Source organism: Siphateles boraxobius, unplaced genomic scaffold (assembly GCF_051911475.1).
Source record: "Siphateles boraxobius isolate OS27281-9 unplaced genomic scaffold, OSU_SipBor_1 130, whole genome shotgun sequence".
NCBI lineage: Eukaryota > Metazoa > Chordata > Actinopteri > Cypriniformes > Leuciscidae > Siphateles > Siphateles boraxobius.
The window spans coordinates 11551017-11574847 of record NW_027508734.1 but is presented as its reverse complement, the minus strand read 5'-3'; the positions used below and the strand labels follow the sequence as shown (position 1 = coordinate 11574847).

The 23831-nt window shown below is 35.8% G+C and overlaps 1 protein-coding gene across 1 annotated transcript; it reads left to right on the top strand.

Moving 5' to 3' along the window:
• Window positions 1-1325: 1325 nt before the first annotated feature.
• Window positions 1326-23689, top strand: mef2ab (myocyte enhancer factor 2ab). The gene is made up of 10 exons (XM_077228034.1): window positions 1326-1508; window positions 9257-9442; window positions 12619-12822; window positions 15230-15364; window positions 17207-17381; window positions 17678-17737; window positions 18700-18842; window positions 19731-19848; window positions 19961-20087; window positions 22273-23689. The coding sequence occupies exons 2-10, from the start codon at window positions 9389-9391 to the stop codon at window positions 22586-22588; spliced, it is 1332 nt and encodes a 443-aa protein (XP_077084149.1). The 5' UTR covers window positions 1326-1508; window positions 9257-9388; the 3' UTR covers window positions 22589-23689.
• Window positions 23690-23831: the final 142 nt, after the last annotated feature.

The window sequence follows — 23831 nt, the reverse complement described above, 5'->3', positions numbered from 1 at the left end:
ACACAAACATTGTTTGTTAGCATGTTTGTTACTGCCAGTGTAAGTATAATAAAATTGAACACTGTCTGTGTGTGTGTGTGTGTGTGTGTGTGTGTGTGTGTGTGTGTGTGTGTGTGTGTGTGTCATAGTAATTTACCATAATAAATTGAACATTCTATTTGTGCAAGCACGGTTGTTACTGTCAGTCTATTGGCCATAATGAAATTAATAAAATTTTGATTCATTGTTGTTACAACTAACCCAGAGTCATGTAGCCATAGCTCACCTTACAGCTAACAGGCAAAGAATAAGCACTAACAACTTGCATGGAAAATATCTACACAGACACACAATAAACAATAAAAGTTTGATGAGTTTAACTACAAAGCAGAAATTCCCATAACAAAAACGAAGAAAAAAAAAGTTACTTTCTTACCTCAAAATTGGTTTTTCCACTTTAACATGTGCTGTGTCTGCCACAGGGCTCTACTTTATCACATGTGGAATAAGAACTAAACGAAGCATGTGTGAAGTGAATCGGGTGATTTGTTACTAGTTCCTGATTGGACAGATTGGAATAGTTACAACTGACCCGTGTTACAACCATCCACAGTCTCCCCTAGTTCACAGCAGAAACCAGTCCAGAAAGGCTAACGGTAACCCAGGGAAATCCAAACTCCAGTACCAGTAACAGTCCCAATGATCAGCATTGATAGAACAGTCCAAGTCATTGCTGGAGAGGAACAGGGAACAGCAACACAACACGGCAGAGAAAAATATGTTAGATAAAAAGAAAACAAACCAAATAAAGCTACTAAACAAGGGAAAAAAACAGCAATTGACCTGCAAAAGGTACAAAACATACTGGCAGACAACAAAGGGATAAATGTAAAGAATGTAAAGATAAATGGAAAGAATAAATGTAGCTGAGAAATCAAGCAATAAGGGGAGACAGGTGTACGCAATTGAGCAGATGCACTGATTGCGAAACACAAACAGCTGAGGGCAAATGCGCGTGGAAAAGATGGAAAAGACAGAAACACAAAAGAGGAAGAAAACAGCAATATCAAACCCGAGTCATGACACTTTAGCAGTTTTGCTTTTCCTATATTTATTTCGTATAGCCACACAATTCTTTATTTATGCACAATGTGTTTTCTTTCTATTTTTAGATAGAGATAGATAGATAGATAGATAGATAGATAGATAGATAGATAGATAGATAGATAGATAGATAGATAGATAGATAGATACTGTTGTGATATGAATAGGCTATTGTAATTGTGAATACACTGCAGCCGGCTCGTGTAATGTATCATGTTATGTGGTGAACGGTGTGTGTGTGCGAGAGGTGAAGTGGAAGGTCTCTGAAGGACACACTGATGTAGAGGGAGGAGCAGCGAGCAGCGCGTGCACGAGTCCAACAATGACTCGGGATTATACAGTGTACATGATTCCTGATGTTTCAATCCATTCGCTCGGTTTGCGCTCCTTTTGTCTTTCTGCAACTCGAAGGCGCCCGACTGAAGGTGAGAACTCTGCTCTCTGATGTAGCGATGTGGATTTAAAGGCTTGTTGGTGAATAAATAAGTCGCATTAAGTAACGTTATTACACATTGATTTAATTCGCTAACTAATTTCGGTGACAACCGTTGCCTACTTAAGTTACGAGCAAGTGTGTGACGTCAGCATTCGTCGCTTTTACGTGTTTTTGTTGTTGAACGTGTCTGTCAGTGATGTTGGGCTTGATGGAAGATAGAAAGTTGTTGCTGCCACTTTGGCTTATAAAAAAGGGGTTCATTAAATTGCACTGTATTCGTATGCTATTTGTGATACATTCTTGAAAAATCTTCTTTTTTTAACATTTTCTTTGGTATATTAAGAGTTCTTTGATGTAGCCTACAGTAGGCCTATCGCCTTGTGATGCATGGTCTACATAATCCAAATTCAGTTATACATTCACAAAGAATGTGTAACTTATACAGATGTCAGTTTACAGCATATGAGGCAATTTTGGAGCATACAAATAATTAGACACTTAAAGCCACGCTTAATCAATGTATTTTACGAAAATATCAAGTGGCATTTATCTAATTATTTATTTATTACTGTTCAAAATGATGGCAAAATGTAGTGTGATGCTTTCTAAATATTAAATGTTATTAGAGCATGTCCATTGTTAATTCCATTGCCTATTGTGTGAACACTAAAAATCTAATTGACATCAGTTGATGCAATTCATGTAAATTTAATAGCAAAATGGTTCAGAAGAAAAGCTCTACTTAACTTCATGAGTTAAACTGTTTATTGACTAATGTAGCCACAGAAAAATTTACTTCAAACATTCTGACTACAATGCTGTGTTATGATGTTAAAAGTCAATGCATCAAGTTGATTGTTAAGAGGCGAGTACCAATGTCATGGCATTGACTCTCTTTCTACTAGCTCATCTGCATTTGAACACTTCAGACTGTCAGAATGTAATGCACCTTAAGCCAACTCTTTACCTAGATACTTATATTGGCTCTTTCAAACTAATGCTTGTTTTTATTTCAATATTTAAGTTTATATTTAATCCATTACATTTGATTAACAGCATATCTAACTCATATGCATGTTTTTAAAATATATCATACCATTTCACATGGGCTTTATGTGTTTTTGAGCTGTCTGTACTTCAGAAGAATTGAATTCATTCTCATGTGGGGTCTGTTCCAACAACACAGCCGTAGACCTCTGGCTGCCTTCTGACTGACCGCCGCTCCACATGTTTCAAACTAAATAGATTTACCATCCTTTAGAAATTATACTCGATAAATACAGAAATCAAATATAATTGTCTCTAAATATTAGCTCCCCAGTCTGGCTTCCTGCAGAACCAAGAAGCTTTCTTTTGTGAAGTGGAAATAGAAACGTCTGCGCTTTGCCAAATCAAACTGTACATTAGATTTGAGGAAGGAGCGTGAGTGCGCTTTATTAGACAGACTGTTAAGATTTAGTGATCGCAGCCAAACCTGAGGGCTTGAGGGTTGGCGCTGTGCCTCTGGGACTGGACTGCCAACTACTCCAGGCTTTATTAAACTGTCTGGCAATGTGTAAAATACAGTATAACACAGAATACAATTATGTTGTGAACTTAGGCGACATGGCATATTGTTTCATTATGAAGTACAGTATAAGTAATACGTTGCACATTATGTTTGTTGAAGTGTCTTCTTATAAAATGGTGTAAGAAACAATTATCCAAGGTTAGTTTGTGAGAATTGGGATGACAATTTATTAGGGGGATTTTTAAGAATAGAATGTTATTATTGAGAATTTTTGTCTATTATTACATGGCTCTCTTGTGGCATTCTGCAGTTGAATTATTTTCGCATAAAGCCGCTGTTAATAATTTAGTTTTTCATGGCAAAGTTTTTTTTTTGATGACGACTTTTACACAGGTGAAAGAAAGAAAGAGAGAAAGAAAGAAAGAAATCCAAAAAACAAGAACAAACAGTGCAAAGAGGTTCCACAGCCTCTCAACAAGAAAGAAAATAATTCTTATCCAACTGATTGACTTGAGAAGAATGAAAAAAAAATGTTTTTAAAAGATGTGCCTGAAAATAAGTGGAAGGTTACAGGATATTTTATATGTAATGCAAGTATAATCTCATCAATTAAAAAAAGTTGTGTGCATAATATGGTTGGAAGACAAGGGATTTTAAAGTTCGCCTGTGATGAAAATGTTGTTTGTATGTCTATGTGGTGTTTTTAATATGCTTTAAGACAAACCATGTGTAAATTAGTATTTTCTCTTTAAAATTGCAGTGAACTAAAGACAGTCTCAAAAAAGCGGTTTGAAATTGCTGGTGTTTCTGACTTCACAAACTACCTTGTAACCAATCACGCAACGTGTGATCATCAACGAGTGGATCTCTGAGCTGGTGTGAGTGAGTGGAGGCGGGGCTAATTTGCATATTCATGGAACCGCATATACTAAATGAGTCAAGAGTGTTATATTCAAGCTATTTTAAAAGCATGAGGATTTGATGTCATTTTGGTGATCAAAGATGAGTTTCAAGGGATACAATTATTGACCACTGGGGACTTTAAGAGATAGAGAGAAAATAAATAGTTTAACTAGTTTATTTTCTCGCATCACTCTTTCTTCCAATGTTATAAAACAATTTACATTCAAAAGAGTTTATGATAAATAACCATCTAATAAGCATACAAGTAGTCACTGAATAAGTGATAATGACCAACTGGCGCACATTTACTATCAGATCAGAATCAATCAGATTTACAACCTGATTAAAATCTGATTCACTGCAGTTACATTCATACTTTCACCTGCCTTAAGAACATCAGTTCTGCCTTTTTTCATTTCCGTTCACCCTTTTGACCTATAGTCAATATGGAGGATGAGGTTTCCTGATCTAATTGGAGTTGGCTTAGTCTTCTTTTAATCCGATTCCTCAAAGCAATCCTCTCTAGATCTGTTAAGAATCTTTGGTGTCACCTTTGACCCTGTATTGGTAGAATTGCATAGCAGTTCACATATTATGGGCTTGACATTTACATTTATTCATTTAGCTGACGCTTTTATCCAAAGCGACTTACAATTGCTATATATGTAAGAGGTCGCACGCCTCTGGAGCAACTAGGGGTTAAGTGTCTTGCTCAGGGACACATTGGTGTCTCACAGTGGATTCGAACCCGGGTCTCTCACACCAAAGGCATGTGTCTTATCCACTGCGCCATCACTTGTCACGCTTGACAACTAGATTTCTGCAGGTACAGGGAGATTAGATTGTCTCTGTAAAATAAACTGGATTGTGTGCCAGGATTTTTATATTTTATAGAAGGAATTGTTCTCGTAATATTTGCTTCTTTAGAGGGTTGAGGGTTTGTTGTAATATGTAATTTGTTAGCAATTATTTCCATCCAGGATGTATTTTGTACAATCTGGGCATTGTTCTTGCAGCTAGTACTTCAGATTTGGTTTCAAGTCTTATTTTTAGGACTGAATATCTGCACTGTATAACCACGAGCCGCGCAATTGACACTGTTCTCATGCCCTCACCCCACACGTCCATATTCTCACGCAGTGAGAGCAAAGAGGACACGGAAAATGTGCTTTTGATATGGAACAAAGTCTCAGCTTTTAAATTTTGTACGTTTTATTACGGAATTCAAACAATAATAAATACCGTTTTGGCGCTCTTAATGTGGCGTGACAGATCGCTGTATCCTCAGTTCAAGCAAAGCTGCAGCATTGGGCGTACGTCAACTGATCATCTCTTCCGCTTACTGCTAGTTATAGCACAAAATAAACATGTGGGAACTTCAGATGGTATGTCAAAAAACGTCTTGGTTACGTATCTAACCCTCGTTCCTTGAAAGAGAGAACGGAGACGTTGCGTCAATTCCTCGGTCAGTTCCTACGTAACACCGAATGTGACCGACTGAAAGGGAACCAGTATGACTTACTGAAATTTACCATGTCTCATGTAATCGCTCAAAAAGTGTTTCAGCTGCGGATAAAATAGTTAGTAAACGATGTCATAGGCTAACTTTATATTTACTTCAGAAAACCCATTCAATGTCCATAAACTGTATAGTAAGTGAGAAAAATGTAATCTAGAGTGGTGCTTTAAAAAAAAAAAAAAAAAAAAACTGCACTAAATTACATAGTCATTATACACTCTAAAAATAATATGGTTCTTTAAAGGTTCTTTACACGCAACAGTTCTATTTAGTACCGTATTGTCCTGAAGAATCCTTTGCTGAAATGGTTCTCTGTGAAAATAATTCAATACTGCTGAGTATTTTCTCTTTAAAACTTATCTCAAAAAAGCGGTTTGAAATCGTTGGTGTTTCTGACGTCACAAACTACCTTGTAACAAATCACGTCAAAGTGTGATCATCAACCAGTGGATATCTGACCTGCTGTGAGTGAGTGGAGGCGGGACTAATTTGCATATTCATAAAACGGGGTATAGACATTATGCGCCAGAGAAACAAGGGTGGCGCCATCTTTAGAATATTGTCTTTGAACTTCCGGTTTTGCGGTCGCTCTGTATATTTCTATTGCATTGCTGTCCAGGAGTAATTAGCTTTTGAAGTGAATTTACTTAATGTAAAGTTAACGAAAGTTATCATGAGGATTGTAATGTTTAAAGCAGATGTCTTAACAAATGTCAGTAGAAGAAGGGAAGATTTTAAAACGAGCCGGTCATTTATATATATGCAGGATCGTTGTGAAAATACAGACCGGAAGACAAAAGACAATGAGCGCAGCGCTGAAGGGGCTACATAAGGTCTATACTAAATTAGGCAAGGCTGTAGAGTTGCATTCAAGTTATAAGGCATGAAGACATTTTATTCAAGAACAAAACGCTTAAACAGTCCTTTTGGTGATCAAAGATGACTTTTAAGGGATAAAATGATTGACCACATGGCCAGGGGGACTTTAATTATAATGTACCAGCTGACAGGGTTCCCTGTATAGTTTACAACATTAGTTAAGTAAGTTTTTTTTTTCTTGATAGTACTATGTATATCCAAATTAATTGATATTGAATGAATCAAGATCAAAATCAATTCTCACTCCAAGCTGAACTCTAAAGTTGGCTGCCCTGTTAATGTTCAAACAATGTAGTCAATATTTGGTATATCTACATCAGTTGCTATTGTAATGGCTAAGACTTGACTTTCTTCTGCAACAACTCAGGACAGAAAACTGGTGATTGTGCCCCTGCTCACATCGCATGCATCCATTCATATGCTGACCAGATAAACCAAATAAAGCAATGGTTTCAGGTCGAGACATTCCTGATTCAAACTAATTCAGAGACAACATGAGATTAAGGTACATTAGTTCTCAGTGTGAGCTTTATGATATCATGAACAAGCACAGCAGGATGGAGTCTGTCAGTAGCTCTTACGTCTGGGACTCAGCAGGGATTCTTTGGTTGTGTGTGCTTAAGTCGTACCATAAATAGGAAATGTTCTATTTGCTGAAAGGGCAGAATATTAACGAAAGTGTAAAAACAAGTCTGAGGAGTTAATATTCTTGCAAAAACACTTTGAGAAGCCTGTAAGGAAAAGGAGTCTAGGGATATCTGGCAGATCGTATTAAATGTGTTTTGACCAGTCAATGTACAGCGATTGAGCTCTTTCTTCTATATGCAAGATTGATGACTGTTATAAATTAATTCATTTAATCAATGATTTGTGCCATGCTTTTTCTGCAGGATGATCTCTTTCATTTTATTGATACTGTGTACATATTTTTTTTGCATTGTGATTATATATCTCATAATTGCAACTTCATATTTCTATGCTGTGACTTATTATTGCGATCTTTTATCTCACAATTGTTAGGTTATTTCTCACAGGAATGTTATTTCTCTGCAACTAATTGTTCATATTATTGTGACTTTAATCTCTCAAAGTTAATTAATATTTTACAACTGCGTCACTGTAAAAGGACACTTCCATAAACGTTTTTTTTTCTTTCAAAAATATTAAAATAATACTTTTGCACTACGAAAGTCAACCAAAAGTGATAGTAAAGAATTTTATAATGTTGCAAAATATTTCAAGTTCAAATAAATGTCTTTTTTTTAAACCGTCTATTCATCAAGTTATTTTTCGGTTTTCAGAAAATACACTTCTTACATTTTTGATCAAATAAATGCAGCCTTGCACTGTAAAAAAATATATACGATCAATAAGTTGACAACATGTGGTTTTACATTGCTTTAACAATTTTCAACTTTTCTTAAGTTATACAAGATTTAACAAAATTTTTTTTTTTTTTTTTTTTTTTTTTTTTTACAGTTTGGTGAGCATAAGAGACTTTCAAAAACCGACCCAAAACATTTGAATGGTAGTGTATCTATGAATACTAATGCGATCATATTGAAATTTGCTGTAAACGTCATTGTTTTCGGACTACTCCAAACTGATTATACATAGTTTCAGAAGTTCTGCAGGCAGTTGTGAGTTTTAAATAAACCTGTGCAGAACTTGTACAATTAAACCCTGATTACATTTCCAAAAACTCAAGAAACTCAGTATATTGTTTTGTAAAGCCATCCGTCTGAATACTTCTACAAACATTCATGCAATAAAACAATCTAGTTAAATTACATCATAATAGAAATAACTACATATGCAGATCTCTTTGAATAGCAAAAACAAGGATATACAGTAATAAAATGTTCAGCAACAAAAGAAATAAGACACTATACCCCTGAAGCCAGATGTTTTGCAGAACGTATCTGTGTCAGCATGCATTTATGCAAACAATCCCACAACTCTTAATTAACAGACGAGGCCTAGTAGGTTGGATGCAGTCGTCCTCCTATAAGATTTGTATAACACCATATTTTCATTTTTATTCACATTAAATCCAAAATTACACTCCTATTAAACATTGCTAAAATATACAGTGATATATATCGCATTGGTTCCTTCTTTTAAACAGGCTTCTCTTTTCACTTCGAGTTGATGGATCATATGTAAGGCATCTCGTTGGTTGCCCTGGTAACGGTGGAGCTGAGCGGGAAGGTGTGAAAGTGCAGGAATACGGGTGTTGTTCCTTTGTCTTCCATCAGATCTCATGATCCGCTCCTTCACTGGGAAGGTGGGAATTGTCTACAAACAGGTTTCCGAAGGAACCGCTTTAAAAAAGTCCTTGTAGCCAGTTTTTAGATCTTATGAACTCCATAAACTGTTGGAGTGATCTTTTCTTATATTTCTTGGAAAGCATTCTGAGTGAGGAATAAATACAAGCAAAAGTAAGAAATTCATTGAATGTTTTATCTATCTCTTGGGCTTGGATGTATATTGTACAGTTCTGGAAGGAAATGACAGTATGCGCTGTAAATTAAAGTGATGATGGATTGGTTTTCTTTCAGGATTCCCCACATTACATGTTGTAATTTTAGATGTATGAGGGATTGTGGTAGATTATGTGCACTAGTATTTGTATGATGTGGTTTTAATGGGCTTGAATTCAGGTTGATGATAAACACTGTTGACAGTGACTTTTCCTGCTCTTATAATCCAGTGTGTTTAGGATAATACTGCTGTTGTTTACACCAGCCAGCAAATCAGATTACAAGAGAGATCTCTAAAAATGGACATGTTCGAAAATGTGCTTGGTTATGCTACAGGTGTCACTGAAATGTTGCTTGCAAATCAAATTTTGATGTTATCAGTGACTCTTATTTGTTCATGTAAAATCTGTACAGTGCCTAACATCTTCTTGCATCTCTTCCAGGTTCTGTTGCGGTGAAGAATGCAGAGAGGAGTTGTTTTTCTTACGATGCAGTAAAACCAAAACATAATCTACCATAAACACGGGAGAGAAAAGAAGATTTCCATTAGCAAAAAGAAAGAAAGGGAAGTGACAATGGGCCGAAAGAAGATACAGATTACCCGCATAATGGATGAGAGAAACAGACAGGTAAGATGAGGACGTCTGCTTTTACAAATCCTGTAGGAAAAATGTGTCCGGTGTTTTCCAAGTCTATCTAGATCTGTAAGTAGATATAAGAAAGCTTTGAGTTGCTACTACAACAGACTAATGTATTCGCCATACTTTGCCAAATATAAGTGATCAGTTCTTAAATCTACAAAGTGCCTTGCACATTTTCTGTTATTGATAAATATTGTGTTTATAAATGTCCATTTCAGTCATTTGCAAAAATTATGTTGACTATATACTCAACCGTTCAAAAGTTTGGGGTCAGTAGATTTTTTAAGGAAATGAATACGTATATTCATCAGGGATACCTTTAATTAACCAAAAGTGACAGTTAAGACTACTATAAAGTTACAAAATATTTTGGTTTCGTTTCATTCATTCAACCATCTATTCATTAAAGAATCATGAAGAAAATGTATCATGGTTTCCACAAAAAATGTTAGGCAGCACAACTGTTTTCAACATTGATAATAATAATACATTTTTCTAGAGCAGCATATCAGCATATTAGAATGATTTCTGAAAGATCATGTGACACTGAAGGCTGGAGTAATGATGCTAATATTTCAGCTTTGTCGTCATAGGAACAATATTACTGTTACTACTCTTGATATCAACCTTAACATTTGGAATCAAGAACCATTTTCATTTTTTAAATTTCCTTGCTGGTTGCACACAACAACAGAGACCTGTACAATCCAGTTCATGAGAGGATAAGTACAGTATTATGAACTATTTTCTTAAAGGAATTGGTCAAAAAGACTGGCAAATCAGACACAAACTTATGCGAGTTATTCGTTTGAAGCGACTCACTGACTCATTTACTAAATAATTCAGAACGTTTCTTCACTAAACCACAATTATTAAGAAATCTGACCATTAAAATCCTTACAATTCCCATTTATTCCCACTTTAATGAACAGCATCAGATGCAGCCAAATGTATCATCAAATGCTCAATCTGTTTAGATGCCTTTTTTTAAAGATTTCTTACAAACCCCTTCATCTTTGTATACCATTGGAGCACCAGAAACATCCCGCACCTTCAATCCTAACATACGTGATTTATTTCTGTTCAAATGACCGCTCAGGAGTGCCCCATGTCTCATAAGCGTGTTTAATGAATGCACAGGTCAGACTCCATGCGTCTGCACACAGGGGCTCTTGTGTGTGTTGTGTGTGTGTTCCTCAGCGGTCGCAGTAATGAGAGCAGTTCAGGGCTCCACATCTCTCATTAGAAGACTAGTCCGTCTGAGGGCTTGTACAGTCTCTCTCTCTCTCTCTCTTTCTCTCTCTGTCCCTGATGGCCATCACTCACAGCAAAACCACAGAGACAGGCCTGAATATACCTAGTCTGCTGCACTGGGATCTACATTTATAATACTAACCAGCTTCACAGACCCTATCTTGTCTGGGCGCTCTTTTTCGGAAGATTATTTTTGGTACACACAGTGTTTTTTATAAGTGATGTACAATGAAGGCTTTTTTTTACATTCACAATTCTTTTTTCAAAATTTTTTTTAATATACATATAAATATATCCCTGTGTAAATTAATAATTCCTCTGTACTGTATGAAGTGATGTTGGTGTTTGTTTTGTACAGTATTAGTAGAAATTCATTGTCAGCAAGTTTATTTAAGGCTTCATTTATTTAAGTCTGATGTAAAAAGCCTGTTGGCAAAACCATTCACCAGAAAAAAAGGTATAATAGCTGTAACTGAGGTGGGACCCTTTTAAAAGGTACTAATATGTGCATTTAAGGTACTAATATGTACACTTCAGGTGATAATATGTACCTTTAAGGTACTTTAAGGTTTAAGTGCACCCTAAATAAAGTCCAATGGTGTACCTTTTGAAAAGGTACTGCCCCAGTGACAGTGTTTGTTCTTTATTTTATATGAGAGGGATAGAAAAGTCTCTTATGCTCATCAAGGCTGTATTTATTTGGTCAAAAAACAATTTAAAAATAAAATGTTATTTATTCCTGTAATGATAAAGCTGAATTTTCAGCATCATTAGTTCAGTTTTTTTTTTATTCTGTTCCATGTTGTAAATTATTTTTTCTTTTATTGTCCAAAAGCGCAAATCATTCCTCATTCACCTCTGGAACTATGTTAAAGCTTTTTCAAATGTGATTATTCACTTCGACGACATTGACAACAAACATTGAAGGAGTTTGTTCTCAGTGTGTCATGCACTGGTGTAAGAATGTGTCCCTCAGCTGTGAAGTGGTAGCAATGCTTGAGATTCCTCAGGGAGGGTGATAATTGGCAGGAAACATGAGAAGATCTGGCAACTCTGACAGCTGGGTCCCATTAGATGGCCGTGAAGAATGACTTCTGATACTATTAATGAACATACACTTACAAAAAAAAAAAACAGCACAGAATCACAGTACTTTTTGTATGAGTATTAAAAGCTTGGAGTTGTTATTTAGTTTTATTTACACTACTGTTTAAAGGTTTTGTGTCGGTAAGATTTTCTTAAATGTTTTTTTAAAGAAGTGTCTTATGCTCACCAACACTGCATTTATTTTAAAATATACAGTAAAACAGAAATATTTAGCAATTTAAAAATAACTGTTTTCTGTTTTAATATATATATATATATATATATATATATATATATATATATATATATATATGTATTATATATATGTATTTTTTTTGTCTTCAGTCACATGACCCTGCAGAAATCATTCTAATATTCGGATTTGCTGCTCAAGAAACAATTATTATGATTATCAATGTTAAAACAGTTGAATAGAAAGCTCAAAATGACAGCATTTGTTTTTATTTTATAAAATAAAATTTATTTTATTATTTTTATCATATGTTTTTACTCTCACTTTAAACCAATTTAATACACCCTAGCTGAATAAAAGTATTAATTTCTTAATAAACAGTGTCGTGTAGAGGTAGAAATTTAGAGTTCAATATTTGCTTCTACAACCATAATTTACAGTTTTCTCAGATTTTACATGTAACTTTTTTTCAGATGTATCTTGGTTTGTGCAAAAATCACATCAGTCAACAGTGAAGAGATCTCTTCAAGTTACTTGAACTCTTTATTTGGTATCTATGACATCGATGATAACATATTCACCTTTAAGGGGGTTGCTCTGATTTCTGCTGTTTCTCCTATCGTTTTCATAGGTGACGTTCACGAAGAGAAAGTTTGGTCTGATGAAGAAGGCGTATGAGCTCAGTGTTCTCTGCGACTGTGAAATAGCCCTGATTATCTTCAACAGCTCCAACAAGCTCTTCCAGTACGCCAGCACGGATATGGACAAAGTCTTGCTGAAATACACAGAATACAATGAACCCCACGAGAGCAGAACCAACTCTGACATTGTGGAAGTAAGTGGCTTCAAAAGCAATCTCAATTATGATTTGTTCTGATTTAATTACCAGATTGAAATTGATTGAAAAAGATTTTAAAGTCGGCATGAAATGGAATTTGCTGTTGTCTTTTCTTCCCTATTGTGAAGTATATCCGAGGGAAACAGCTTCTCAAACAAGAAAAAATTTAGGGCAGGACTTTGAGAATTGATAGGCTGGTTTGCTATTGGCGGATCTCATGTGAGTGACAGGTTGTCCCGCCCTCACGCCAGTGAACACATCATCAGAGAAGAGAAGAGATGACGCTGCAAGGGGGAGAGAACGTTTTTTAAAGCAAAGAGGGCACATGAATAATAATGTGCACGGATAAATCATTTACAATAAACTCTGCAATATTCCATAAAAAACAAGAATTAAGAATTAAGATATAAGGATTGCATACAACCCATTTAATGTGCACAGATTTATTCTGAAACGGATGGATCTCACTAGGATCTCACAGAAGGGCCTTTAACAGATTACACAAATGCACCTTGTAGCAGTAGCAGTAGCATCTGGAGATGCGGGCTGCGTTTACCGTTGTTTTAATGCAGTTAACAAACAGTTGTGTCTGCATCTCGAGCACACAGGCTGCAGTAATTATAGATCACGGTCTTCTGAGAGGCATGTGCTCAAATTACATCTTCATTGTCACATGCATTTGCTCCATTTACAATTAACATGTGAATTTAGCCAAGGCTGTTCTGTGCTTTTCCTTTTGCCAAGGTATAAGCAATTGTCAACTGTGTTAAGATTTATTCATAGAAGCTTTCATCCAAAGCGACTCATACACTACCAGTAAAAAGTTTGGAATAATTCATATTTTTTAAAAATATTAAAAATGCTCACCCAAGGCTGTATTTATTTGAACCAAAATACAATAAAAACATTATATTGTGAAATATTATTACAATTTTAAAGAATTGTTTTCTATTTGAATATATTTTAACATTAATTTTCAGTATCATTACTCCGGTCTTCAGTGTCAGTTTTTGCTGTGTAATGTTTTTGTGGTCACTGATGTCATTTTTTTCAGGATTCTTTGAATGAACAGCATTTATTTGAAATAGAATTTTTTTTTTTTTTACATTACACATGTCTTTACTGTCCCTTTTGTCTTTTGAATCTGAATTATTCCGAACTTTAGACCAGTACGTCCGGTAGTGTGTAAATTTTTTTTGTCTTAAATAACCAAATGATTCTACATGCAATATTTGTTGTGATTGTGAGACTATTTTCTGTTGAGATGCCAGATTTAAAGTAAATGGTGAATGTCCAGCGTCTAGCTATCTGTAGCTAAATGCGGGTTCTGAAGTCATGTGAACAGATTTTCTGCGAGTGGTGCTAATTGGTTGTAGCTAAAAATAAAGATCCAGTCTTATCCAACATTCATACCGAGGAAACCTGAGATGCTATCAGTCAAGGACGTGGCACTTTTGGCAAGCGCTGCACTCGTTAGCGTCTATTAATCACAAATCGCTTGCGTGTACCGGGAATGCATTTCTGAATCAAAGTTATGTGTGCTGGTCTCACATTAGCATACCCTATTGTTTTACAGTATATTTGTAACTATGAGCTTTCATTTGATATTTTGTTATAATGTGTATCCAAAATAGGGATTATTATAAAGATTGTTAAGGAGGCTCATTTTGAAGCTGTTCAGACAGAAAAGTAATAAACCTAAACTATTCTAAATGTAAGAATTTTGCTTTTGCCTCCTGCTTTTCATGTGTCTCCTCTATAGTATACCAGAAGATTTCATTTCAATTTCTCAGTGACTATTGTGTAATTTTTGTATTTATCAACTTTTATTGGAGGTCTACCATTGGATGACCCTTTCAGATTGATTACTCAATGACTAGACCGAAAGTGGTCATGAAATGCATTAACTTCTCCAACATTCTATAGCCATCAAACCTAGACGGCCTGAAGTCGGTTATGATGATTTGATTGGGGCAGATCCTGTAAAATCAGTCATTGCATTTTTATTTATTTTTTGGTTTTGATTTATTTACTATTAAAGCGTAGATTTGTTTTCCAGGTTAATAGAGAGTCCGAATCTCTTAGGTGAACTCTTGAAGTCATTGGTGTAATACAAGCCCAGTTATAACATTAAAGCACAGAGTTACAGCATTACAGACACCTGAGGATGAGATAAGCTTCTGATTTCCATTCACTCTCATAAGGGCTTTTAAATGCTACCAGAGGGTCCTTAATCTACTGTCCTGCACTTACTGTACACTTTTGCTTTAGCACTCTAATGTTCTGTAACAGGTCTGAAAATATTCTGCATCGACTGAATAGCTGCACTCAGTTTGACCTTTCATTTCCAATGTGATGTAGATTTTTAATACCATCATACATCATTCTTTGCTGTTTCCTACAGGTGCTGAGCAAGAAGGAACACAGAGGTTGTGACAGCCCGGATCCAGAATCTTCATATGTCCTCACGCCTCACTCGGAGGAGAAATATCAGAAGATTAATGAAGAGTTTGACAATATGATGAGAAATCATAAAATTGTAAGCAAAGTGTGATACGTGGTTTGTTTTTGTGGCATCTCTGTCATGTACACTACCTTTCAAAAGTTTGGGGTAGTATTTTTTTGTTAGAAATTTTGTTTATTTCAATGTTTTTGAAAGTCTTTTTGAAGTCGTATGAAGCCTTTCCTAGTTCGAACCATTAAGAACATCCTAGCAACCACATACCTTATGTAGCGACCCACTAAAAAGCAGCCCCCTTCATAGGAATCATACCCCTTTAGTGCCGGTCCTGCATCCAGAAAGCCATAGCAACTAAAATGTTTTTATTATTATCATGATTCTAATTTGGGAAACATTTGAAATGTTTTCTTATTTAAAAGCACAATATGTAGTTTTTTTTTTTAATTAAAATATCCAAAAACCAAACAATGTTATATATTTTGTTAACTTGTGTACTTAAATTATTCCAAATGTTTCCAACAATGTTTAAAGTCCCCCTGTAGTCAGTCATTTTAGTCTTTAAAATTCATATTTGATCACCAAAATGGCATATTTAAAAGTTTTTTCCTTGAAATAAAAAATCCGTCATGCATTAAAATAGCTTGAATGAAACTCTACACCCTTGCCTCATATAGTATACGTGGTTCTATGAATATGTAAATTAGCTCCGCCTCCACTCACTCACACCAGCTCAGAGATCCACTCGTTGATGATCACACTTTGACGTGATTGGTTTCAAGGTAGTTTGTGACGTCAGAAACACCAGCGATTTCAAACCACGTTTTTGAGACTGTCTTTGGTTCACTGCAGTTTTAAAGAGAAAATACTCAGCAATGGTGTTGACTTATGAATTTGCACACGGTTTGTCTTAAAGAAAATTAAAAACACCACATAGACATATAAACAACATTAGAAGCATGATTTTCAGGGCGACTTTTAAATTCAGACAAATCAGCTATTTTAACCAGTGTAACGGCCCGTGTCAATGTCACCTGTCAATGACGTCATTGATTTCAATAAAAACACCAAAGATGCTTTAATAATAATAATAATTTTAAAATGCTTTAATATATTATGCGTTTTATTAGACAGGTGAGCAACTGTTTGGATACTTTTATCGACAGAAAACGAATCAGTGTTATATAGCTCAACACCGTTAGTCTTATTGTTTGCATCTCTTGTTTTCTTGATTTACTGCGAGGAACATGTTTGTGTCAAGCCACTGAACAAACGCACAGAGTAACGTTACAACTTTCAACACACTCAAATGTATTTTAGTATGATTTTTTTCACTTGCTTTTGACCAAGTAAAACAGCCCTGCGTTGACGTATAATTCATCAAATAAAGTGACTTGTATGACTAGTAATTCAGCACTTGCGGCTGTTTCATTAGAATTAACTAAAATAATGTGAATTTAAGTGATCAAACGTAACTGTAACAATGTTCAAGTTCAAGGAAGAAGGAGACGGACATTAAACATAACTGCAATAATCATAAAATAACCATAAACAACAAAAACAACAATACGATATAAGCGGCAGCGGCTGACTGTAGCATAAGCATAATAAAGACAGCAACGTAAAATGTCCCAGACGCTTGGCTCCGCCCTGTTTCTCACCACAGTAACGTTAATAAAACTTTAATACATTAGCTCACCCATGAACATCATTTCTGCCCGAGTCCCGTCAGATGTTTCCATCGGCTGTGGAGAAGAAGAATACAACTCATGATTCCACGCTTTTTCACGATGTCATCAAACCACGCCTTTGTTATTGTTTTGAATAGGCGACCTCTAGTGGTCAAACTTACAAACTGTGCCTTTAATTGAACTTCATTCCTGGACGTCTCTCTGAATATTGTCTCTTCTCTGTCTCCATCAGCCGGCTGCTTTGGGTCACCAGAGTTACTCCATGCCTTTGACTTTGCCCGTCACCAACCCCGCCACCTCCTACAGTACAGACAGCTCACTGGACACCCCAGTGTCCCTCAGCGGGGCGAACATACTGTGTCTGTCCTCCAACGGCTTCCAGAGCACCAACAGCACTGCTGTCATGGGTCAGGATCTACATCATTACCATACATTTTTTAATGCAATACCATCATAATGCTGTGGTGTTCAATGCTAATTCCAGTGAGGTTTTGAGGTAGTTTTGAATGCCAATGGTTGATGAATATGATAATCATTCATTTGGTAAATATCAAAATTGCTTGGGTTCATAGTGTTTATGTCTTGTCAAACTATGCTTTAAGGAATAGGTCTCATACATTTTGAAATGAAACATTAATGTATATCTCTTAGGTTTAAGTGTCTTTAAAAGAAGGTTTTGTTTCTTTGATTAATTTATGTCCAGATGGTATACCAGGTTCCTCAGACATCCCACTTCCAAATGGTGTGCACTCCAGTCATGTGGGTAGGTGCTTTTTTGGTTAACTTATACAATGTGTCTGACCATGATGATAAAGTTCCGCTAAGTAACAGTTTGTTTAAAGAACACTTCATTTTTTTCTATGCTTTCTGTGTAATTCTATTTACATACAAACCATCCACAAATCAGTAAATGTTTCTTAAAGAGCAGGATTTGTATTTTGTAGACAGATTTATTGTAGTATCAGCATGAAGCCATCAAATTTTCACTCTACTGTACTGCACATAATTTTTCTTAACCCTCTATGGAAGTATTTGAATGTCAGAGATATGCCATGTGCGTTTATATGCTTCTGTGTGTTAAAACCTGGTGTGGGCAGGATGTGAGGTATCGACCTCATGGAAGTTGATTTCTTTATCCACTAGTTCTTCCTGCATTCCTGAGGCCATTTTTCTGTTAATGCAATACTCCAGTTTAAAGATAAGTGAAGCTCTATATATGCTGTCAATTACCATTAAAAAAACAATTCAGATTTTTCTGAATTAAATTTTTTTTGTTGTTGTTCTTTTATTCAGCAATGATGCATCAAAGTAAAGACATTTATAATGTTACGAAAGATTTGTATTTCAAATAAATGCTGTTCTTTTGAAATTTATTTTAATCAAAGGATGCAGCATATTAGAAGGATCATGTGACACTAAAGACTGGAGTAATGATGCTGAAAATTCAGCTTTGCATCACAGGGATAAATTAGATTTTAAAATATATTCAAATATAAAACGCTTATTTTATATTGTAATATTTCACATATATTTTTACTGTATTTTTGCTCGAATAATTGCAGCCTTGGTAAACTTCTTTATTTTTTATTTTTGAGACTTCTTTCAAAAATAATAAAACATCATCTGACTAAGTTACTACATTAACTATGCTAACCTATAACTATGTTAACCTTCACCTCACGCAAACTTGTAATAATCTCCATTTTTTTATTGTGCGTTATTCAGCCAATGGCTTCATTGGTGGCTCGGAAGGAAGTAGAATGGGAAAAGTCGTTTCTGCAAAACCTCAAGCCTCGTCTACAGTGGGCCGCAAACCTGAGCTGAGAGTGCTCATTCCTCCTGCGTGCAAGAGCAGCGCTTCTTCACTGGTGAGAGCTGCTTTATCTGCCATGTGTCAGAGAAACATCCTAGACAATGAGAGAGTATTGACCTGGCTGAAACACCCCTTATATCTATTTCTTGCAAGCTGCCAGAAGAAGGAGAGGAGCATTCGGTATTTGATCATGTTTTATTCAGAAAAGCTTTTTAAAAATGACTCATTATTATCTAGGTCATGAAAATGTTAAGAAATTTCTTTATTACAGCTGCCTAGTGTTCCACATTTACATGCTTTGAGGCCATCTAGTGGTTCTTTGACACATTACAGTCAAAGGCTGCAGTCGGCAAGTCTGGCAGATTGAGGGGACTTAGCAAAAATTTTGACTGTTTACAACTCTCATGAAAGACTGCAGCTTTAATACAAGTTTAACTGAAACCACAGATTTTTTTGACTCATCCATCCATATTTCTTTCCTTCCTTCCTTCTATCCATCCACCCATCTGTCTATCTACTCCAGCCACCTATCTGTCTGTCTATCCATTTGTCTGTCTATTCATTCATCTATTTGTCTATTTACTCCATACATCCTTCCATCTATCTATCCATCCGTCCATCTGTCTGTCTGTCTACTTGATCCATCCATCTATTTGTCTGTCTATCTACTCGATCCATCCATCCACCTGTCCGTACGTCCGTCTACTCCATCCATCCATCCATCCATCCATCTGATAATGTTTTATTCAGAAAACTCCAGCTCTCTGCATTGTTTTGCAAAACAGTGATGTGTGATGAATAGTGATGTATGATAAACAATGAATAGTGAGTATAGATTGAATTTAATTTTGTTGTTGTTGTTGTATGTAAATACCTTTTTTTGCCCATTTATCTCCACACAAATCAACCCCTGTTGTTTCCACCATTTCTATTTAAACCTCAGAGAATAGACAATTCTCAGTCCAGCCAATCACTGACCACACCTGTGGTATCCATGGCAACCCCCAGTCGGCATCCCCAGGGCTTTGTGTACTCAGCCATGACCTCATCATACAGTACAGGTATATCATTGACCTAAACATAATAAATCATAATAACACCAGGTTCTGTTCCCCTGGACCTCATGTCACTACGAAAGACTATTTTACTATTTAACTCTTTCATTCCTTACAGATTTTGCCTTGAGCAGTGCAGAGGCCAGTTCTTTACACAGCTTCAGTTCACCAGATGATGTCACATCCGGTCCAGGGTCTTCATGGAAAGAAAGCCAACACAGTCAGCCAGGGTTCAGTGCTCAGAGGTGAGAACATGACATAGAGGTGTCATGCCACATTGTGGTCTATTTTGGGCATGAATTTCCTTCATTCACCCAAAGTGTTAAAGGGCACCTATTATGCTACTTTTTACAAGTTGTAAAATAAGTCTCTGATGTCCCTAGGCCTAGAGTGTGATTGTGAAGTTTTAGGCCAAAATACTCCACAGATCATTTTTTATAGCATGTTAAAATTGCCATTTTTGGGGGGAGAGCAAAAACACGCCTTTAAATGTGTGACACGCCGTGTCCCTTTAAATGCAAATGAGCTGCTGCTCGCGGCCCCCTGATGCCATGAACTAACTGTTCCGCATTTGTCATTAAGAGCATATGATGTAATTATATTAAAGATAAAGATCTATTTTTAAGATGGAAAATTGCAGTTTTACTAGACAAGTGACTTTCAAATGAAAGATTGGTGTCAAAGAGCACACCCAGGTTCCTAACTGACTTCTAACTAGATGAAGAAGTTTTTGTCCAATAATTAGAATCTTTATTTTTTTTTTTTTTCAGAATTGTTTAGTAGGAAATTACTAGTCATACCGTTTTTTATATCAGCTATGCACTCCGTTAATTTGGTGAATTGGTAAGTTTCGACAAGGCGTGAAGAAATATAGAGCTGAGTATCATCAGCATAACAGTGAAAACTAATGCCATGCTTCCTAATGATTTCTCCTAAGGGTAGCATGTACAGAGTGAACAGCAGCGGTCCTAGTACTGAGCCTTGTGGTACGCCACACTGAACTTTTGATCTATAAGTTTCAATAGATCAATAATTGATCAATCTCACCATGCTAATGCAATTCCACTAATGCCAACATAATTTTCAAGTCTATTTAAAAGAATGTTGTGGTCAGTGGTTTCAAATTCAGCACTAAGATTGAGTAACACTAATAGAGAGATACAACCATGATCGGATGATAAGAGCAAATCATTTGTGACTCTTGATGAGAGCTGTCTAAGTACTATGGTATGGTCTAAATCCTGACTGAAAGTCCCTGCAGATACCATTTCTTTCTAAAAAGGAACATAGTTGTGAAGATACTGCCTTTTCTAGTATCTTTTGACAGAAAATGTAGATTCGAGATCAGCCTGTAATTGACTAATTCTGTGGGATCAAGTTGCGTTTTTTTAATAAGCGGTTTGATCATAGCCAGCTTAAAAGTTTTTGGTACGTATCCTAATGACAAAGATGATGATATTAAGAAGAGGATGACCTCTGGAAGCATCTCTTTCAATAGCTTAGTCGGTATAGGGTCTAACATACATGTTGTCGATTTAGATGATTTAACGAGTTTAGAAAATTCTTTCTCTCCTATAGCAATGAATGAATCAAATTTATACTCAGGGAGACTACAATGCACTGCCTGATGCAATACTTTTTTTTACGAATTTAAAAAAAAGGTGTGGGTGGATTTTTATCATTGTAGGGTGATTGTGTTCACACACCGCCAACTGAAATTTGTGTCCAAACACCATGTAAAAGTGGATTTTGCATAATAGGTGCCCTTTAAAGCACAGGACATTGGCAAATACTTTCAGTCTTTTGTCATTCTAGAGAAGAGTTGAAAAATAAGGAAAATGTTGTTTGAAAAGTGAAAGTGGATTTATTACATCTGGTTCAAGCTGTAAAACCAGTTTAAGCAGTTTTTGAAAAAAAAGCCTGACCATCTTAAACTGGTCGGTAATGTTTATTGAAAGAAGTCTCACCGAGAATGCTCATCAAGGCAGCATTTATTTGATCAAAAATATAGTAAAATTGTGAAATATTATTAAAATTTAAGTTTCTATTGAAATGCATTTTTAAAATGTAATTAATTCTTGTGATGGCAAAGCTGAATTTTCAGCATCATTACTCCAAGTCTTCAGTGTCACATGATCCTTCAGAAATCATTCTAATATGATTATTTGCTGCTCAGGAAAAAAAACAAAATCTTATTATTATCAGTATTGAAAACACTGCAGTATTTTTGTGGAAACCGTGATACATTTCTTCAGGATTCTTTAATGAATATAATTTTTTTTTTTGTAACATTACAAATGTTTTTACTGTCACTTTCTATCAATTTAATACATTCTTGCTGAATAAAAGTATTCTTTAAAATTGTTTTAAACCTGCCGAAACTTTTTGAATGGTAGTGTAAATAATGATAACCGTCCTTGTTATCTCTAGAACCGCACAACCTCAAGTTCAGGCCTCTGACTCTTCCACCATCTCCATCAGCATCAAATCAGAGCCCGTTTCCCCCCCCAGACACCCGGTGTACCCCACCATCCACACCAGGCCGCGGCCCAACTCCACACAGGAAGTGGGCCGTTCTCCTGCCGACAGCTTCAGCTCCTCTGGGAGCTCATATGAGGGCAGTGACCGTGAGGACCAGCGGCTGGACTCTCACACCGCTGTATCAGCACAGGGCACTAGATCATCGCCCGAGATGGAGAACTCAGTCAAACGCATGCGCACAGACAGCTGGGAAACTTTACAGTGAATGGCTGTTCAAACAATTCAAATTTCTGTCGACAGATATGCAGACTGCTGCTCTATCACGTTTTGTGCAACAAACAATGTGAAGACGCCTTTAAAGCAACAGTGTAAGTTCTTGTAAACGTGTGCAGGTGTTTGTATTGTTTTAAAAAATTACATTTTCATATTGTTAAAGATCTAAGTTATGAAGTGTCTTACACTTATTTTTTTGTCAAAAGCGGATTAGCCTTGCTGCATTATTTGCAGTATATTATTTTTACAAGTGTGTTTTTTTCTGAATCCTCAATCAAAAGCGTATAAATATTGATTTGTTGGTATTTAGTGTATGTGTTTGATGCCTTAGGGATCAAATTTTACAAGACATTTTATTTGATTTCGTTTTTGTGCTACGGGAACAGAATTGTTTGAAACAGGAAACTTAAAACACCTCTGTGGAGTGTTTACATGTCTGTCAAGTTGTAGATGAATCTCAGGTATCTGCATTTCAATCATCAACAGTCAGTCAAATGACACTTTCAGATATTTCAAGATTTGTGGAGAAAAGATGATAAAATGTCCCACCAAGGCCTATTAACACCCCCAGAGGATGATAAAAAGAGCTAAAAATCTTAAAATTGCCTTTCTTAAAACCACAATCCCTCTGTAAGAAAACTCAGTTTAAAAATGTCAATTTTGCAGATAATTCGAAAACTAATTTGTGAATTAGATGTTTAATATAATTTATGATGTAAATACTGTTAAAAACCCTGTATTTAACAAGCATTTAAAAATATATACAGAATATTTAAATATGTTTTTATCCTTTATTCAGACTCTGCTGAATGTAAAGGAACAGTTTAGCTTTAAGTCCTATTACTAGTTGTTATGTGAACATCGAGCCCACTGTCTCCCATGAGATGATGTTTAGATTTTTGCGGTTAGATTTTTTCCTCTTTACTGATTTAGTAAATTTTCTTAAATGCCATACAAAATCATTTTCACAATTGATGTCAATGCAATCTATGGAACTCCTACTGGTTATCTAATTTTTTTCACAAATCAAGATGCTGACCCCTTTATTGTTTGTACACCATGATAAATGGCAATAAACATCATGTTAATCAGCTCTGTAGCTTTTATACTTTTATGTATATAATTATTAACTAGGTTGTTTACTTCTGTAGAAGGTTGTTTAACAGGATGTGGATTCTTTGGTGATGTTTGAGGTTTTTTCCTCACCAAGCATGCAGGGCTCACATTGTTCCTAC